General features: G+C 42.9%; 1 protein-coding gene across 3 annotated transcripts in view; it reads left to right on the top strand.

The window, feature by feature from the left end:
- VPS41 (VPS41 subunit of HOPS complex) overlaps positions 1–19,438 on the top strand; it is a 218,056-nt gene that overhangs the window by 181,650 nt on the left and 16,968 nt on the right. For all 3 annotated transcript variants that reach the window (XM_025853045.2, XM_025853046.2, XM_025853047.2), the window contains 6 exons: positions 4,386–4,513; positions 6,136–6,280; positions 8,128–8,169; positions 8,316–8,366; positions 10,515–10,652; positions 18,746–18,800. In XM_025853045.2, coding sequence (XP_025708830.1) covers positions 4,386–4,513; positions 6,136–6,280; positions 8,128–8,169; positions 8,316–8,366; positions 10,515–10,652; positions 18,746–18,800 — 559 coding nt within the window. The remainder of the gene's footprint in view (positions 1–4,385; positions 4,514–6,135; positions 6,281–8,127; positions 8,170–8,315; positions 8,367–10,514; positions 10,653–18,745; positions 18,801–19,438) is intronic.

The following is a 19,438-nucleotide window of genomic DNA, read 5'->3' as shown; positions in this document are numbered from 1 at the left end:
ACCAGAGGAAGAAGATTTCTGGTGGGCAGACTCTAGACAAGGCTGGTAAGCTCTTTGCCACAGCTGTGACGTCGGACCCTGGGCGGCTGTGCGTCAGTTTCCGCCGCGCCCTTCATAGTCGCTCGTCAGCATGGCACCGTCTTCAGCTGCTTATGAAGTTCAGGAGCCTAAGCCGGTGATACGTGTTCATTTCAGCGCCTTGTGGTATGCTCTAGGCTGTCATTGCCTTCTTATAGTTTGGTGTTAGGTTGTAAAGATAAGGAAGACCTTATTTGCACAAGAATTTGAGGTGGTTTGCAAAAAGTTTAATACATTGAGGAGGAGAGGGAATGAAGAAAGGAATGTCTAGCTTCTGAGTGCCTACTGAGCATTAATACCTTGTCAGGGCCCCTTTTTTTTTTTTTAACCAATAATGGATTCAACTTAAGGATTAATATGGCAAACACTACTACATTTTAAGTTGGAGGTGAATTTTAGGTCTAAAGATCTCTAGGGACCTTTACGATAGTGATCCCGTACCGGTTAACTCAGGTGTTTGGTCAGTTATTGTCAACCAGGTGTTCCTGGATACAGAAGATCGAAGCAGCCTGAAGCATGTGTGATCTGTACAGTTCCTTTACTTTTATAAGCCTGTGTTCTTAGCATAGGAAGGGATTAAGTGCTTCAGCATGAATTAAACTTGAACAAATTAACTTCATTAAATGTGCATACTAATGGAAGCAACATTTTCTCGTATTACTGTGTATTATAATCCAGTCTGCTGTAACAGCGTGGATCTATTTCTTTCTAGAGTAAATGTACATCTTCTAGCAGAGCTTATGGTAGTAGTTTCTGTCGTTTGTGTTGGGTACCAGCTGATGGAGGCTAGGGGCATGCTTCCTATGCATTTCCTATTCAGTTCAACTCAACATAGCTTTATTTAGAACCTACCATGGCCTAGAACTGGGCTGAGTACTCAGTTGGATCCAAGAGAAACTTAAAAAACACAGTCCTGTCTTCAGTAGATTTACAGGCTGAGAGGAGAGATGATATTGATAAGCTTTAAGCAACTAGAACGTAAGTGACATGGGCAGAGTGATATGTTCTGTAAAAGATCTGATGAGAGGCCATTATTGGCCATAGTTATCAGAACAAGTTTCTTCAGTGAATAAAGACTTTAATGGACTTCTCCTTTTTTCTTCCATTATGTTCTCAGTACATACAGTGGCTCTCATAAATATTCCGTCTGTACATCTTCCCAAAAGAAAGAGAATTATGAGTGTTGTATGAAAATGGTGGGGAAAAATATGAATTTTATTGTGAAATACTGAAGTTTGGTCTACTTGTCCTCTTTTTAAAGTAATGCAATTTCACCAAGAGAAACAATTCTATTATTTTTATGATTCTTTTTATAATTCTTTCACATGATTCAACTCTTTTTCAAGAAGCTATTTTAGATTCTGTGTCATTAAAGTTATCCTATCAATTCATGTCTGGAAGACTTGACTGAGACAGAAAGGAGGATGCGTGACTTGAACTTAGAGCTTGTAGATGTTTTTTTCCTGAATGTTTCAGGGTGTCTGCTTGGTCAGTACTTGTTAAGAAGGGGGCTGGGAGGATGGGTTAGCCTGGGGATGGGTATTAAAGAGGGCACATTCTGCATGGAGCACTGGGTGTTAGACGCAAACAACGAATCATGGAACACTACATCAAAAACTAATGATGGAATGTATGGTGCTTAACATAACATAATAAAAAAAAAAGGTATAAATAATTTGTTGTCCTAAGCTCTTATAAATCGTTTCGCTTCCATCATTCTTGGTTTCATGTTAAATTTTGAATTAAATTGTCACATAATTGACCAGGGAAGTGTTCTGCCTAACACTTTTGATCACATATTATGTGTGCTACTAAACAGCACTAAAGGCTGGATTTTAGAAAAACAGCTGTACTTCTCTAGAATATTGGCTTCTCAGTTTTCTTTTCTTCCTAAAAAGATATGAAGTGGCAGTATTTACTTGGAGGTAATGATGCTTCCTGACTTGCTGGTGCGGGGTTTCTACTGAAATGCAGATAGCTTCGTCTTTTTTTTTTACAACCTAGCAGCGTTATTGTATAAGTACCATGCACCAACTGATGATGCCACCAGAGTGCCACAGAGTTAAACTTTGTTTCCTATTATTAATGACAGATATATAAGCATATTAAAAGTGGGACAATTGCCATGGCATTTCATTCAGTGAATACCTTTTAACCTTGTACTTACTATGATGGGCACTGAGGTGTTCCCTGACTTCACCCACTTGGTCGTAACAGCTCCCTGATAAACCGTGTCCTCTGATGAATAATAAAGACCACAGGGTTGATTGCGTCAGTATTTCTTAGCATATTTATTCAAGGCCGTACGGAGCCAGTTTAGTAGAGAAAAGCCTGACCTGAAATGTGGTAAGTGTTTATGTCGGTTTACATTGGAGGCATCATGTTTTTTTCACACGGTATGACCGGTCGTTTTGTCTTATTTTGTATTAGGAGTCGGCGGTACTGCCAGGCTGTTGCATAAATTAGGGAAAAGAGAAAATGGAGCCAAGCCTCCTTCTTCCCAAACAGTATGATTCCTGGTCTCAGGGCCACTGAGAGCTGCCAGTGTTTGGATGGGAATCTTTTTCAGACGTTTTTATCTTACACATTATAGAGTCTTAAAATAGAAACCTGATCCAAAGTACCGTTTTGGCTCCAAGAACATTTTAATGTTCTGATTTACTGGTTTTATAAAATACATCATCTTTGGGACGCCTGGGTGGCTCAGTTGGTTAAGCGTCTGCCTTCGGTTCAGGTCATGGTCCCAAGGTCCTGGGATTGAGGTCCACATTGGGCTCTTTGCTCAGCGGGGAGTCTTCTTCTTCCTCTGCCCCTCCCCCTGCTCGTGTCTCTCTCTCTCTGACAAATAAATAAATAAAATCTTTAAAAAAAATACATCATCTTTACTTAGTGATGCCCCTCCCCACATCTCTCAAATCAAACTGCAATCATGCTCTTACATGGGAAGGTTGCAGTTTGAATGGAAAACGTGTTGCCTGTTGTTCAGGTCTCTTGCCATCCTTCCCGGGGCTGCTTGGGTAGGACTTTAACAGAGACTGTATTCCTGATTCTTTGTGGTTTTCTTTTTATCAAATCGTGGTACTTTACAGAAGCACATTCCAGGGCGCCTGGGTGGCTCAGTTGGTTAAGCGACTGCCTTCGGCTCAGGTCATGATCCTGGAGTCCCGATATCAAGTCCTGCATCGGGCTCCCTGTTTGGCAGGGAGTCTGCTTCTCCCTCTGACCCTCTCCCCTCTTATGTGCTCTCTCTCTCTCTCTCTCATTCTCTCTCTCTCAAATAAATAAATAAAATCTTAAAAAAAAGAAGCACATTCCACTGCACTATTTTCATTTCTAAGTGTCACTTAACTAAATTCATAGTAGTTTATTAAAGCATTAGTTGAGATACTTAATAATACAATTTTTTTTGATAACATGAAGATTTTTACTTCTGTTTGCTGTCTTGAATACATCTAAGGTTTTTCTCTAAAAGCTGCCAAGAATCAGTAAGTAAACTGCTCTACCATACTCTGAGTTACAAAACATGAGCTCTAAAGTTGGGAATCAGGAGGACAGAGGCTGCCCAGGATCCTGGCCAAAATTCAACTGTAGGAGAGAAGGAGGATCCAATCAGAGGATCTAGTGTGTTCTATCCGAACCGCAAAATTTGAGATCCAGCTAGGGGATGAGACTTCAGCCAAAGTCTCAAATCCCCCAAGCAAAACTAGGTTCAGAGGCAAGAATGCAAAGAGGACCAAAAAACAAAAAACAAAAACAAAACAAAACAAAAGGAAAGAGGACAAAGATGATAACTTGTTGAAGGTGGGGTACCAGTGACTCCACTGTCGAAACAAGGCATTGTGTACAGTCATGCACATGGGGGGCCAGACCCAAAGGGCACAGAAGGTTGGTGGGGGGAGTGGCCAGCTTGGACAGTATCTTCAGGATATTCAAGGTGTCGTCCAAGTGTTACAGTTAGTCCGGACTGAGGTCAGAGCAAGTCAAAGCCAGAGTCTGTGTGTGCAGTGTGGCTTTATGGAAGAACCGGGGGGGGGAGGCCTTTCTTACTGGTGCATTTCATCAAATACGTAAGAGCAGACGCAGCCGATGCCACCCACTTCCAGGAATGGTAAATGGGGACTTGTGCGCAGTGATTCTCTGCCTCCCTCGCCACCCCCAAACCCAGAGTCTGAAAATTGGTGATCCGTTCATGCCAGAGTTTTAATCATAAAATTATTTTGTCTGTTTACATGAATACTTCTAGGCATTGTTTAAACTATTTGGATTGTTATTCTATTTCAGGAGTGTTCTTCTCTTGTTCTGTTTAGGGTTTTGCCACTCTGATCCGAGAATGGCCTGGAGATCTGTACAACAATTCAGTAATCGTTCAAGCAGTTCGGGATCACCTGAAGAGAGATAGTCAGAATAGAACCTTACTCAAAACCCTGGCAGAACTGTGAGTAGAATTTAGTGCTGCTTTTTCCAATTCGACCTACGTGAAAAGTTTTTATCTCTTATTTATTTTTTTTTAAATATTTTATTTATCTGACAGAGAGACGCAGCGAGAGAGGGAACACAAGCAGGGGGAGTGGGAGAGGGAGAAGCAGGCTTCCCACTGAGCAGGGAGCCCGATGTGGGGCTCGATCCCAGGACCCTGGGACCATGACCTGAGCTGAAGGCAAACGTTTAATGACTGAGCCACCCAGGCGCCCCAAAGTTTTTCATCTTTTAGATCTAGCAGACTCTGAATGGGGAGGATGCAGAGGAGGGAGCCTTCTATACATTTTTCCTATATTCACCTTTAGTAACGTCCTCTCGTAAACCTCCAGTGAACAACTAGCAGGGGAGGAAAATGTGCAAGACTATAGAGTTGTAATGCAGACTGTTTCCCAGAGGAGAGGAACCCTAGTCAGCAGCACTACGTAGGAGCAGTGGTTCAGGGAGGGAAGAGCGCCAGGTCTCAGACTACGCAAGAAAATCAGTTTCCCAGGGAAGCTCTGGATTCTGTCATCCTCGGATCTGCATGTCAGTTAATGTCTCAAACCTGATTCCTTCTCTAGAAGGTGTATACATTGCTTATGGGATGATTTCAAGGCTTAAAGGAGAGGTCATAATTAAGAACTAATTAAGCACTGTGCCTGGCACTAAGAGTTCAGAAAATGGAAGTTTGGTTAATAATTTTCATATTTATTGGGTACTTTTGGTGACCCAGGCTTTCTCCTGTATGCCTGGGATTCAGGGAAGGATAGGGTACACTCATGCCCTAGATGAGCTTTGATCTAGTGAAAAGAGAAGCACACTGCAGGCTAGCTCAGGAAGGTGGTTCCTGCTTCAGCCCCTCCTTGGCATTCCCACCACCTCACACAGCCCCTCCCCCATCTTCTTACATCTTTTGCCAAGACCAAGAAAGGTGCCCCAAAGTGACCTAGAGTTCAGGGATATTTGTCACTCTCTGAGTTGAAACACTGACCCATTTTCTTCTGGAAATGTCTAGATATTCCTTGGGCTCTGTAGTACTAACTGTACTGGTAATACTTCATACTAATAATGGGCTCACAGTATAATTTAGGTTCACTTGGTTTTCAGGAGCTAGCTTGGGAATTAATGTGAAGAAGAGTCCTTCAGTAGAAAAACATGTGTCAGTTTTATAAACTTCCCTCACAAATAAGCTTTGGGGATACAATCCATTTGCCAGCTGAATACTGCTTATAAAAATTTTAACTGAATTTTTTTATTACTAGAATAAGAATTTCCTTTTTTCTGGATCATAATTTCTTTGTCTGGCATACGGATTTCTATGAAGAAGTTTTGAGAATTTCTATAAAAGAAAATGTTTATTACTTGAACATTGTCAATTTTCTGAAGTTTTGGGGAGTTGGGAAGCAAGGCTCTGAGAAAGAAGTACGTACTGGTCACATGTAGTTAAGTCCCAAGGAATAGTATTCCAAATAAAGTTGACTTTTCTATTTAAACAAATTTTTCAGTTTTTCATATTGCAAAACATGATTTGTATGTGTTATGTGTGTGTTCAGTTAGAAGTGTTGATGAACATTAATGTAAAAAATTTTGTATTACCAGGTACACCTATGACAAAAACTATGGTAATGCTCTGGAAATATACTTAACATTAAGACACAAGGATGTTTTCCAGTTGATCCACAAGCATAATCTTTTCAGTTCTATCAAGGATAAAATTGTTTTATTAATGGATTTTGATTCTGAGGTAATGTGTTTCTTATTTTAATACTGACCCTTTATTTTTACTGTTCCAATTTTTTAATAATTAGACACCTATTCAGATGCTGGAGAAGTTAATAAATCACATATTTGCTGATCATATTCAGTATACTGACCCTAACTAGATGTTATGATTCCTTTACTTGATGTGGTTATTTTATGAAAGCACTCATATTTGGTATGGAACTTTGAATGTTGTGTGTGTGTGAAGTAATTTTTTAGTAAAACAATTGACATAATTCATAGAAACAGAAAAACTAGCTATACACTTTGGCTCATTCACCTCTCTTAATTGTATGTCTCAGGATTAAAATTTTAGGGAAATTTCTATTTTGATCCATTTATTGTGAGTTTATTCGTTGGCATTCACAGATTTAGCACGTGGCATTTCCACTGGTCTGAGCCATGTGGGATGTGTTATTTTATTGTATGACAAATTCAAACAGTGGATTGCCTCACTAATAAGGGCACCCAACCTCCACAGCTCACAGGGGCTCGTGTGTATGTGTGTGTGCGTGTGTGCACGCCGGACGTGCTTTTAACAAGTGACAGTGATGGAAATAAGTTCATAAAACCTAGTACTTCTCTTTCAGAAAATTGAAAGTTTAGTTAAAGAGTAGAACCTGTAAGCCTCCAAAAGGATTACTTGGATTTTTCTATTATATTTTATTGCATTTAAGGATATTATGCACTATATTATGTATATATGTATACATGTGTACTATGTATATATTATGTGCTATAGATTAGTCATCACAAACTTAAACTTAATTTAAATAGGAGCTAAATCTACTTCTTTTTTCTGAGAGATGCTTTTAGCCCTTTTTTCATAGTGAATGATTTAAGTCCTTAGAGACTACTGATCTAAAAAGAATTAGTGCAGTTCTGAAGAAGTTCAGGTGCAGAGGTTCTGCTTCTCTGCAAAAGATGATTAAGAGGATGGAGTGCTTCTATAAAAATTAATTACATTTCCCCACATCCATTCTCCCCTTATGCCTGCCCGCCCTCTGTGCCATGTGTCTCAAGAGCCGAGTTTAGCTTCCGTAGCTGTAGAGAAAAGATGAACGAGCTGAAACTGATTGCTGTTCAAGAGTATGACCCAAAGTTAAGGACTCATAGTTTTCTAATTAGAAGGTACCTTAAGGATAATCTCTTCTAACATCCTCCTATTTTAGAGGGGAAAAAATGGAGTGGCTAGCTAGGTGGTAGCAGAGTCAGGAGCAGAAGCCAGATATGATGGATGACGCTCAGCCTGGTGGGCTGTCTTCCCACCGCCTGTCGTTACAGACACAGTCTCCTTCGTGTTGCCTGAATGTTCGTGGTGAACAAAGTAAATGCCTCAAGTCCATAAGCTTTCTATCATCATGAAACTTCAGCTATCTTGTTTTTTTCTGGCTCCCACCCTCTCCTCCTTACATCTGTGAAATCTGTAGACGGATTCAGTGAGGGTGCAGGTGGCAGGAAGCCAAGCTCATCCTTGTGGTCCGGGGCCCAGCACGCTCTCCGTAAGCAGAGAGTCACAGGAGTACTTGTGGGGATCTCTCCGACAGCACGGAGGCTAGAATATGGGTAGACAGGATGTTTCGTGTTTGGGGAGTGGTAGCAGGGTGCTGTTTTAGTGGTAGGCAATACACAGAGGTCTCAGATGGAGACACCTGGTAAAATGCATTCTTTTACGGATCTCTCCCTTGAGGGCTACTGCAAAGCAAAGGGCCCCTTGTGTGTGGAAAGAAGCCCTCCACCTGTAACTACTAACAGCATGCACAGCATGTGTGCGAGTTCTCTTCTGACACAGCAGGTGTGACTGTGGCTTTTTTTTTCTTTTTATTTCAGAAAGCTGTCGACATGCTTTTGGACAACGAAGACAAAATTTCAGTGAGTGTCTTTTGTTTTTGTACATGTTACTAGATGGGTGTCTGGGAGCACCCAAGCCATAAAGAGGAGAGCTGTTGGTCCGATGGCTCTTGCAGCTATGTTTGTGTCCCCCTAAATCAATGGTTAAAAATGTCTTTTCTCTCTAGATTAAAAAGGTAGTGGAAGAACTAGAAGACAGACCAGAGTTGCAGCACGTGGTGAGCATGACCGTCTTCATTTGCCCTTTTGACCACATGGGGGGCGAGCCACCTTTCAGTGCTGGTGTGGACTAGTGTGACTCGCTCAGGTCACTCCTCGGCGTGGAGGTGTGAACACCGATAGTCCGTAATTAGTAAATGAGGCAGAGGCTCTGAGCCGGGCTAGGGACTAATTACAGATCAGGTACTTTAACTTTGACTCACCGTTAAATTGTGGTTTAAAAAAAAAGTCATCACATTCGTGTTTGTGCCACCAAACTGTGTCTAGGAGTAAGCACCTTGCTTGTGCAGTCAGCATGGAATACAATTACACTCTATATTACAACACCTCAGAAGGATCCACAAACAAAGCCTCATTTCTCTGTCCCTCACCCTCACGCTAGCTAATCCCACTTCTCTCATTTGGTCTCGGTGGTAGTACTGTTAAGACCTAGTGTTCTAGACTGCCTTGGAAGGCTGCTTTGATTCTCTGCATTGCTGTCACCATGGGAATAAAGCAGGAGTGCGGGGTTTCTCTGTCCTTTAAAAATGATACAAGAAAAGGCTTCAGGGGTCCACTAGGACCGTGGGCCTCAAATTCGAGGGGGGTTCTTGTATCTTTGCCCACCTCTTTGCACCCCAAGAGGAGGCTCAGGGGATAGTGTTTTCCTTCAGCAGTCAGTTTTGGGCAAGCTTTTGAAGGCTCCAGGATAGGAATGCAAGGTACTTTGTTCCATTTTGTTTTGGTCAGCGGTTGTGTGGATGCTGTGGCTGTGCTGTTGGGATTGGCAGTCTCAAGGTGATGTGCTTAGCCAAGCAGGCGCCACTCTGCTGGCCCCCTTGGGACTTGGCGATGAAGCAGTGACGTCTGGTTTGTGGAAGGCAGGAGTGGGATCACAGCGGCGGGCACCTGTCTGTGTGCCCAGGTCGTCAGTGCAGCGCTCAAACTCAGGGCCCCTCTCAGGTGGCGCATCTTCCCTGTCGGGCAGTGTCTCTGAGAATTTGCCTTGGCCGATGGTACAGAGCCTCCCGGGCCTGCGTGCCCCTCTGGGAAACAGTGCCGCATGTCCGGCTCACATGCTGACCCCGGTGCAGGCACAGAGGCCGGGCTCCCGTCCGAGCGCCATGGAGGCCTGGCCACTCCGCCCCCTCCCGGCCTTGGGGAGACGCCAGCAGCTGACCTGAGGAGCCATTTCTCTGTGTGCGTGTGGCCTGGCTAGACTCTTTAGTGACCAGGCACGACAGTGGCTGGCCGACTCCAGCAAACCTATCTGCAGTCCCGGCTCCAGGGGCAGACTGCTGCTTGGTTCCTCGCCCAGGAACTTGCTGTGAGTGCTGCGATCGGGCTTTCCGGCCCTCGTGGGTGATGGGGTGTGTGTTTCCAGTTAGCATGAACTACACTTTGGACATCGATTTCTAACTTATGCATCATATATTGATAGACTTAATCTTGCCTCTGAGTAGAAAGTGAATCACGCACTTCCTTTGAGGTCCATTAACTTTTTCAGACAGCTAGGGAAAGGAATCAGTTTTGAAAATGGATTCAGAACGTCTTGATTTTTGAGGTCACCAGGAGAGGCAGCATGTCATGGCAGACACAGATCTCAACACGACTTAACAGAGAGCAGATGCAGAATGTATGAAAAATAATTTAACACTTGCTGCTTGAGTTTTTAAGAACATTCTTTTATCCCATGACTGTACCCCTTTTATGTAAAAGACGAGAAGTTTTAGGATTCAGGAAGGCCACTAATGAAGCATTTTATTTCTGAAGCCATGCAGCCAATGGTGAGAATATTAGCTCTCATTAACATTTCCCTGGCGCTCAGTGTATGCCGGGTGTATTAGTATGGATCTGAGTGTTTTACAAATGGCAACACATTCAGTCCTCACAACAACCCAATGAGATTTTGGCGGATAAATTCAGTCACAGAGAGGTTGGTGACTTGTTCGGGTCATGTGGCTGGTCACTCGAGGCTATTCTGGACAGAGTGTCAGATTGTCCTTGTCTCCTGAAGGTGTTCTTTGCGCTTTTCCTTCACCGAGACATTTTCCTGAAGACCCCTTTTCTCTCAGGCTCTCCATGGAGGCTGTTTAGAACTGATTAAATTAAACAGGTCTTGCTTTTCTTATTTTTATGTTCATGGTTTACTCCTTTGTTCTTTTTAGTATTTGCATAAGCTTTTCAAGAGAGACCATCATAAGGGGCAGCGCTACCATGAAAAACAGATCAGCCTTTATGCTGAATATGATCGACCAAACTTACTTCCGTTTCTCCGAGATAGTACCCATTGCCCCCTTGAAAAGGTAAGTCACAGGCTCGCGCACTCACTTCAGGTGAAGAAGTTGTCCTTGTTGGTAAGCTGTGGATCACTCTTGTCTTCCTGTCGCTCATCCATCCCTGTTCAGGAGTGAGGGCTGCTCTCACAGCGGGAGGTTTTGCTGGGGCCTTCTGATGAGGATTGGAGGGCCTTTCGGTGGAGATTTTGTTGAGGAGCTGAAGCATTTCTCTGCCAGGTTGAATTAGAATAAAGGTTTAATCTGGGGTGGAGGCCTCAATCAACCACCAAGCAAAAACAGCATAAGGAGTCTGAGTCCATTTACCAGGGTCAAAGTGGGGCCTAAGACTGCCCTGGGAGGGAGACCCAGGCGCCAGCCCAAGCCAGAGGCATCTGCCCCAGACTCAAGGTCCGTAACCTAGGTCCTGTCCCCTGTCCGCTCTCCACAGCCACGTGGTCTGTTTCTGTGTTTCTCACACTGCATTCCATTTCTCTATTGTGCTGCATTTCATTATAATGATAAGAAATTACTAGTCTCTTTCTCACTGTCCTGTATATTCTTAAAGGACAGGTAGTTTGTCTCACTCATTTTGGTAAACCCAGCAGCTAGCACTCATTAGACACCGACTGAGTGTTTGTTGCATTGTGAGTGAGGGAGTGAGTGAATAAATGAAGACATACGAGATTCTAGTCAGGGCTGCATATGAACTAGTAAGTGTTTTGAGCCTGCTGTTTGAGTGCAGTTGATACTTGCCGCGTGTATACTAGAAGCTGGGCAATCTGCGGCCCCCAGTGCTGTTTCCCATGGTTCTTCATACGGTTTGGAACACGATCTGACATCTAGGGATGTCTTACTAAATTCGGATGGCCAGATAGAAAGTACTTTGGAGTCAGCTGTATGTATCAACAAAGCAAAACAATGTATTTGACCCCTTAGAGATATGTATTAAGAAGTTGACTGAGGGGTGCCTGGGTGGCTCAGTCTGCTGGGTGTCCGACTCTCGGTTTCAGCTCAGGCATGATCTCAGGGTCATAGGATCGAGCCCACCTGGGGCTCTGCACTCAGGGTCGAGTCTACTTCGGATTCTTTCTCCCTCCTCCTCCCCCTCTGTCCCTCCCCACTCGCACTCTCTCTTCAAAATACATAAATCTTTTAATAAAAAAACAGTTGCCTGAGAACATGCTGTTTCTGTGAACTGACAGCTTTTATAGTTGCTTCTTCAGCCATGTTGATAAATGTGTTGGATTCGTTATGAACCAATTTCAGCTCGGTGGATTTCCGAAATCTGCAGTTAATGAAAAAATATCTGGCCTGCATATTAATTTATGAAAAACTAACATTTTAAATTTGGGTCCTAAGACATTTTCTCAAGAATAAATTTGGAAATTCATCATCTTACTCTAAAAATAAAAGCAACTGTTTCCCTCTTCTCATTACAGAATCTGTAATCCAGGGGGGAAGAGGGAGAATCTTAGTCTTTGAACAGTGCCCCTTCATCTGTATCTCACTCTTTGAGGAGACGTCATTTGTTTCCAGGAGGACGGAGCATCTCTGGTTGACTCCTCAGACAGAGCCGCACACCTGTGACCAGCAGCCTGGCTCCTTCCCATCCACAAAACTCGGGTGCAGAGGTTTCCCAGATTCCAGGGTGTTTGTGCTTCTCACACACTTTCAACCCATCTGGTTTATAGTTTCCCAGTCTAGTAGTGTTCAACAGAAAGCACACTGTTCTCCCTAAAAGGGGAGCATCAGGAAATCGCAGACCTACACATGGCATTCAAATACATAGAACTTACTTAGAGCATCGTATAGACCTTTTAGAATTCTTCTCTGTGATCCACTAAGAAGAACCAGTTGCATGTAAAAGAACTCAACAGAAGTATAGTGAAATCTATTTTATTTTCAGTAGTTTTTTTACTATTATGTTTTCAGTAGTTTTTTTTTAGAGTTATCTCATGTTTTCCACTGAAAGAAAATTTTGAAACAAATGAATTAAAGCTGGTAATGGTAGAAATGTGCCATTAAAAATAATCAAGTCAGTAACCTTCCCTTTTAGAACTTTGTAGATGAGCTGTCATGTTACAGATCATTGAGACTTCTTCATAAGAGATTCTCATCAGGATCCATTGTGTATATCCATCTGTATGTTTGCAAAAAGAATGTATTATTATCCTTGCTCAGGTATGTAAAACCACGTTAAAGAGGGTATTACTTATACCCTGAAAAAGTAGCAATTTATAAAAAGCAAAGTGGATTTGCCCCCCCTTAAATGCATGTCAGGCTTGTTAACTGTGAAGTGAAGGTCATGAGTTACAGGTTCACCTGTTTTGTCTAGAGAGAGACTCAGAAAATTTGGTACCGTTTTCTAAATATAAAGTGAAGAGCTTAAAATTTTAATGCCCCACGAAAGAAATCTCTGTTTCAGAAGAGTATATAGATGTTTAGTCCTGTTAGATGCTTTGGTGATAATTTTGGTGGTTGCTTTATTTTAACTGGGAAGTGTTTAAGGTTTCACGGCTTTAATCAGAGCATGTTGACCCCTCCCTCCCTTGTCGATGAGTCCCTTCTGGCAGAATAGCAGCTCTCTCTTCCTCTGATTGTCTGCCTTTGCCGGGATTTGGGTAATTGTTGAGAGGAGGGGTGATTTCAAATGACCGCTGGTTGAAATCTCCAAGAATCACAGTCAAACTTAGTTTGAATTGATTGAAATCCCACAATCAATATTTGGTCAAAAACTTTGTAGAGACCCTGCCATCACATCAGAAGCCCTTCAAGAAAGTGGCATTCCCAAGGTGGCAGTATTTATCAGAGACCAGAGTTCAGGATTTAAAATCACCACAATGCATAAATCCCAAAATTAATCATAAGCTTTTATGAAATTGTGCCTTCTAAAGGAGATACAGAGGTGGTAGGAATTTATAACACTGACAGCCATATAAAAAGATAATAAAAACCATTTATGGAGTTTCCGCTGTGCTTTATAACATGCACTATGCTTTCATGTACCTTATTTTTATTTAATCTCTATAGAAGCACAGGTAGGTGGATAAAGTTATTTTATCCACGACCAGCTAAGTCTTCAGGAGTTGAAAGAAACAACCCAGAATGTAGAGCTAATAAGGCAGAGGGCCAAGACTTAGAACCTGGATTTCTTCAGTCAGGTCCTCTATTCTTTCCACAATGGTGAGGAATCATTTTTCAGGTTTAAGCTGTTAATTATAGGGTGCCTGGGTGACTCAGTCAGTTAAGCATCTGATTTGGTGTCAGCTTAGGTCATGACCTCAGGGTCCTGGAATCCAGGCCTTTGGGGCTCTTGCTTGAGATTCTCTCTCTCTGCCCCTCCCCCAACTTGTGCACTCACACTCTCCTTCTCTTTTCCTTTCTCTCTCTAAAATAATCTTGGGGTGCCTGGGTGGCTCAGCCAGTTAAGTGGCTGCCTTTGGCTCAGGTCATGATCCTAAGGTCCTGGGATCGAGCCCCGCATCAGGCTCCTTGCTCAGCGGGGAGTCTGCTTCTCCCTTTCCCTCTGCCTGCCACTCCCCCTCCTTGTGCTCTCTCTCTCTTTCTGGTTAAAAAATTAATAATAATAAATAAATCTTAAAAAATATGTTCCTTTGTATTGCAAGAATCATGAAAGACATCAGTTTTTAAGCTATTAAACTGTCCTTTCTTCTATAATTTCCAGGCATGATCATCAGGTACTTGTTTTCATTTACAAATCTCACTTGCTTATGCCTAGAATAGTTAAAAGCAGAATATCGGCTCTGCAGCTTTGGGAATTTATACCTGAATTTATGATTTCTCTCATATCTAATGGCATTTACAAGGCGGCAGTAGTTATGAATTTGCGGGAATAAAGCTGGGAGATGCAACGTTTACAGATTCCCATTAATGCCTTGTAAGAAGACTTCATAAATGATGGCAGGGTCAAGGCTGGGTAGAAATCCTTATTTAATTTATAGTTGATCAGGCTCTGGTTAGTTACCCGCAAATCTCTAACTCTGTTCCTTGCCTTTACACTAAATCAGGAAAAGGAGAATTAAAACATTACTTTTGCATTGTTTTTTACTCAACTTCTGTCATTATCCTGTCTTTTCACTTTTATTTTTACTATGATTCTCCCTTTCCATGTGTGTGTCTGTGTCTGTGCCCCACCTCTGGACTTCAAAAATCTTAGTTTCGCTACTCTTTCCTCTAGAGGGAGCATTGTGGCCCCGGAACATTCAAGAATCTAGGGGAACATGGGTTTATGCTTCACTTGTATCAATAATAGAAAAATTCTATGTACCAGAAATATTTTCTTTTCACATTTTACTCGAAATTTCTAGAGATTTCTAGAGTCTCTGATTTCTCATATATGAGAAAAGAATAATTTCAGTACTGTTAGAAACTAGACATAAAACATTTTAAAATCTGTGAAACTCAAATTTCAGAGATTCAGATTATGTTTGAGCTTGGCGTGACACATCTGCTTGCATTCCAGACGCTTCTTGACTTCAGACTTGCCTTTAGACGTTTCTTCTCATAGGACTTGTCATTTTTGATGATATCCTAAGAGCTTCCAGCAGCACCATCCTATAGAATGTTCTGCAGTGATGAAAATGTGCTACTCTGACAAGGTAGCCAGCAGCCACATGTCTAGTGGGGAACTGCATTTTTAATTTAAATTTAAATGGTCCCATGTAACAAGTGGCTCCTGTCTTAGCCCAGGTGGGCCTGCAGACTACCAGGTCTGTGTGGTTGGAGGGAGGTATGTTTGCAAATCTTCAAGAGAAGGGGGGATGGTTTTGTTGGAAACTTCTGAATGGTACTTTGAAGTGTCGGTAAATTTCCAAGTACAAAATTGATTTATAGATATGTTTCAGTAAAAACTAATTTAGGCAGTATACTCATCTTTATTCATTCTCCTCCTCTAAACGCTCTACCTATCCACTTGTATTACATATTCTTGTTTATCTGTGCGCAACATGGTCTCGCTCCACCGCAAACTGTCCGTCTGTATCTCTCGCAGCTCATGTGATCAAGGCAGTCCGTTGGTTTCTCAGTAACTTTTTGGTGGAATGGTCCCAGGTCCTCTGAACTTAATGTTTTTTGCTGTTTCCTTTCACTGTCTACTTCTCACATGTACCCATGTATCCTGTCTCTGCCCTAGTACCATTCCAGAAGGGTAAGGAGTAGATAAGAAAATTCCATTGTGTATGAGGATGATTGATTAACGAGCATGACAGTATAGAGATAAGGTAAATCGTGTTTTTAATCAAAACGAATGGAGAGTTTTCTAAGTGTTCGGAATAGGTTCAGCTATGGGTGAGAAAAGTCCCCAAATAACAGTGGCTTGAACAGAGTAGCAGTTTAGTTCTCTGGCCCACGGAAGTCCTGGTGGCAAGCCATGCGGTCGGAGACCTGGGCTCTTTTCTCTTGTTCCCTCACCTTGTATGACCTTCAGCTTGTGGTGTAAGATAATAGTGTTTGTGTTTCCAGGAGCAGATTGGGTGAAAGGACTAAAAATAAGAAAACAAAGGGATGACTGGCCTTGCTTCTTAAAGAATATTGCCAGAAGCTACCATGTTGCCGTTTCCTCCCTGTGGGGACATCTGTCACACGGCTCTCCCATGGCTGGGGACTTGGAGATGGTTCTTTAAATTCTGGGCAGTCACACACCCACGTAAAATCTTACTACTCGAGAAATGGGTAAAGGATATTGGGGGACAATTTGGCTGTCTCTGCCACATAACTGTTAAAGGAGCCTTGTGAGTAATCGAATTAATAGTTTCCTCCTCAGTGTGACCTTTCTGTGTTCTCACTTCCTCATTTTCATGATATGTGTTCTTCAGACTCCACCCTAATTTCACTGTAATTCTAAAATAAGGTGTTCTTTCCTTTTTTTATGTGTGGTTCAGGATTCCCCCCCCAACCCCCAGCATTGATTTCTGTGATCAACATTTTTTCCTCCCTTTTAGCTGTTACTCTCCAACCAGAGACACACACTTAAATGTATATCCTACACACACACACACAAAATTTTTTTTGAGTTCTAACAGCCTTTTATTAGTGTGTCTTGTATATTTCAGGAAAATACATTGATCCCGCTTAGCCTGAATTTTGCCATGTGAAATCCTCTGCTGTTTTCAGTCACTGAGCTAAGCAGAGCTGTCAGGAATGGGTGTACAAGCTGTGCACTGTGCATGGCTGCCATGTATCAGACGCTATCATTTATCCCAGCACCCTCTTTTAATTCTGACTTCAAATATTGCAGCTTTAGCTGAGAATCTCACCATTAATACCAATGACAAATTATGGAATCCTTTTGTTTCCAAAGAAGCAATGGTCAGATAAATAAACCCAAACCTTTGAATAAAACAAGAACACTAGTCACTCATCCAATCCAACATGATTATATACAAGACTAGGACCTTATTTTATGTGCCAGAAGCCCAATAGTCCAGAACTACCAGAATAATACAGTTTCATACCAGGGAAAGTCTACACAAAAATTTTAAGTCAAAAATCAAAATGTCCAAACCAGCTCCTGCTATTATTTCCCTGGTAATAATAATACCTGGTCATCCTGGTATTAACCGGCTGGTTGTCGGTAAATGACCACTACAACTACACAGCCCAATGATCTTCCTCCTGAAACCTTTTCTGCCTGCTCATCTGTTTAAAGAAATATGTACTGCACACCCGCCCATGAGTAGCCAGGCCCCGTGCGGGGCACAGGTCTGGAGCCATGGAGTTGCGGGCCGTGGAGTCATTAACTGGTTGAGAAGAAGTGTGCGGGCTGCCACGAGGGGGGCTCCCTGGGACCTGGAGTGGGTCCTGTGGGGGCCAAGGAGTAATCGCCTGAAGCACTTGTCAGGGGTGGAGGGTAGGGAGTGAGGGCAGCATTCCAGGCGGAGGGACCACAGTGAAGGCGGGAGCAGGGTGTGAGGGAGGCGTGGCTGCCCAGGAAGGCAGGGCAGGTGGCCAATGTCTCATAGGCCACAGCGAAGATTCTCGAAGATTCTTAGCTGTAAGTCAGAACAGAGCACTGCTGCAGGGAGGTCACATAGGTGGGGTGGGAGGTGAGGTTTCCTGGGGATCACTTACTGGTCATGCTGCACCCAGTTCAGATACCGCCTCTGCTGTGAAGCTTTTTACAAGAGTCCCCCCCGCCCCTGGAGCCCATGTCCCATGTCTCTGTGCACGGCCCTCTCTCCACACTGCCCCCAGTCCTGGCACCGGGTGTTCCTGCATCTCTGTGAGCCTCCCGGAGCCTGCACTCCCTGGCGGGGGGCTGTGTGCCGCTTCCACACCTTCCCTCCACCCCTCTCCCCTGCTGTCAGCAGCACCATCTTCATGGCCCCTCTTTGCGTCTCTGTCCATCGTGACCCTCCAGTGCCCAGCAGAGTGTATGGTAAATGTGTGCCACTTCATTTACAATATGCAGTTATTTATGAACACGGCGTGGCTTGTTTCTTATGCCCAAGGAAATGCAGTCACCTATGGAGTCCCTCATTTCTTTACTTGATCTCTTCCTTTTTGAGCCTTCTTGATGGTCAGATATGTTTTTCCCACTGTCAACTTCTGACAGATGCTTGAGCAGAGTTTTCTTTTAAGCCCTGTGAGCCAGGAATAGAAATATTCTGTCCATCTGTGTTTTTATTTCTGCATCGGATGTTTCCTGAGCTGCGGTCTGCCCGGTACTGGGAACATGCAGCTGCGAACAGCAAAGCCTTCTCGGAGCTTGTATTCCAGTGGAGGGACAGGGAGCTGAAGGCAGTGATGGGGAGTCGGGGGGTGGGGGCCAGTGCTGGGAAGAAACCTCAAGTAGCATCAAGAGAAAGCTTGGTGGGAAAGTCCTTTTCAGCCCCTGGCTTTCTGCCTTTGCCCCTGGAGTGTTCTGAGCTGCCTCACACGTGTTATTGGTTAAATCGTGTTCGGTCCGGCACCTGTCTGAGAGGTGACTGAGGACAGCCACCAGCAAAACCCAAGATTTGTGTTTCGTTTGTTTACTTTGTTTTGTTTTTAAAGGAAGGCAATGGAAACTTTCTTTCAAACTCGTATGTATAAGTGAATCTATTAATATTTATTCGTGCGTGTTAACCCATAGTAACATTTTTACCCTGCTTTACTTAAAGGCTCTTGAGATCTGTCAACAGAGAAACTTCGTAGAAGAGACGGTTTATCTTCTGAGTAAGTAGCTTTACTTTTGGTCCCCATAAGCTGAGAAACACTGTGGTAACGTTGTCATGTACATTGTCTAAGAAGGGACATAGGTTTTAGATAGAGCAAAGTCACACAAAGCATAGCGCCTGTTCTCTTTAAGAATTTAATGCATAGAAAAGGGAACTTCACAGCTCAGTAGAGAAAGAAGCGTTATTTAATAAATGCTGTTGAAATAACATCTGAATAATTGCATAACAAACAAGCCTGTATTGGCTCACACCTCACAAATGAGTTGTAGAGGGGTTGACGAGTTTGTTCATTTTTTTTTTAAAAATTATCAGCTTATTTTACCATCATCCTGGTAGAAAATACTGTTCATTGTCACTGATCGCACCTTAAATAACTGGATTAAATGCAATTGAATATGCAAGTTTTTAGTCTGGAAGGAAGACTTTGGTATCATCTAGCTCTCCATAGTCCCTGGGCCTCTGGTGCTGCCTCCATATATGTCCTGCTTACTATCTTTCACCTTCCTCCAAAATGAACCACTTGCACGAAAGCAGTATAGAAGCCTGAAGGTTTCCTTAAGGAAGCTCTGTGCAGGTATTTGTAGCAGAAACACGGAGCTTGAACATGAGGTGTTTCTCCTGCATCTCTTCCCAGAA

The sequence above is a fragment of the Callorhinus ursinus genome, unplaced genomic scaffold (assembly GCF_003265705.2).
Source record: "Callorhinus ursinus isolate GAN/ISIS: 27379988/994484 unplaced genomic scaffold, GSC_fseal_2.0 scaffold73, whole genome shotgun sequence".
Classification (NCBI taxonomy): domain Eukaryota; kingdom Metazoa; phylum Chordata; class Mammalia; order Carnivora; family Otariidae; genus Callorhinus; species Callorhinus ursinus.
This window is presented reverse-complemented; position numbering and strand designations above follow the sequence as displayed.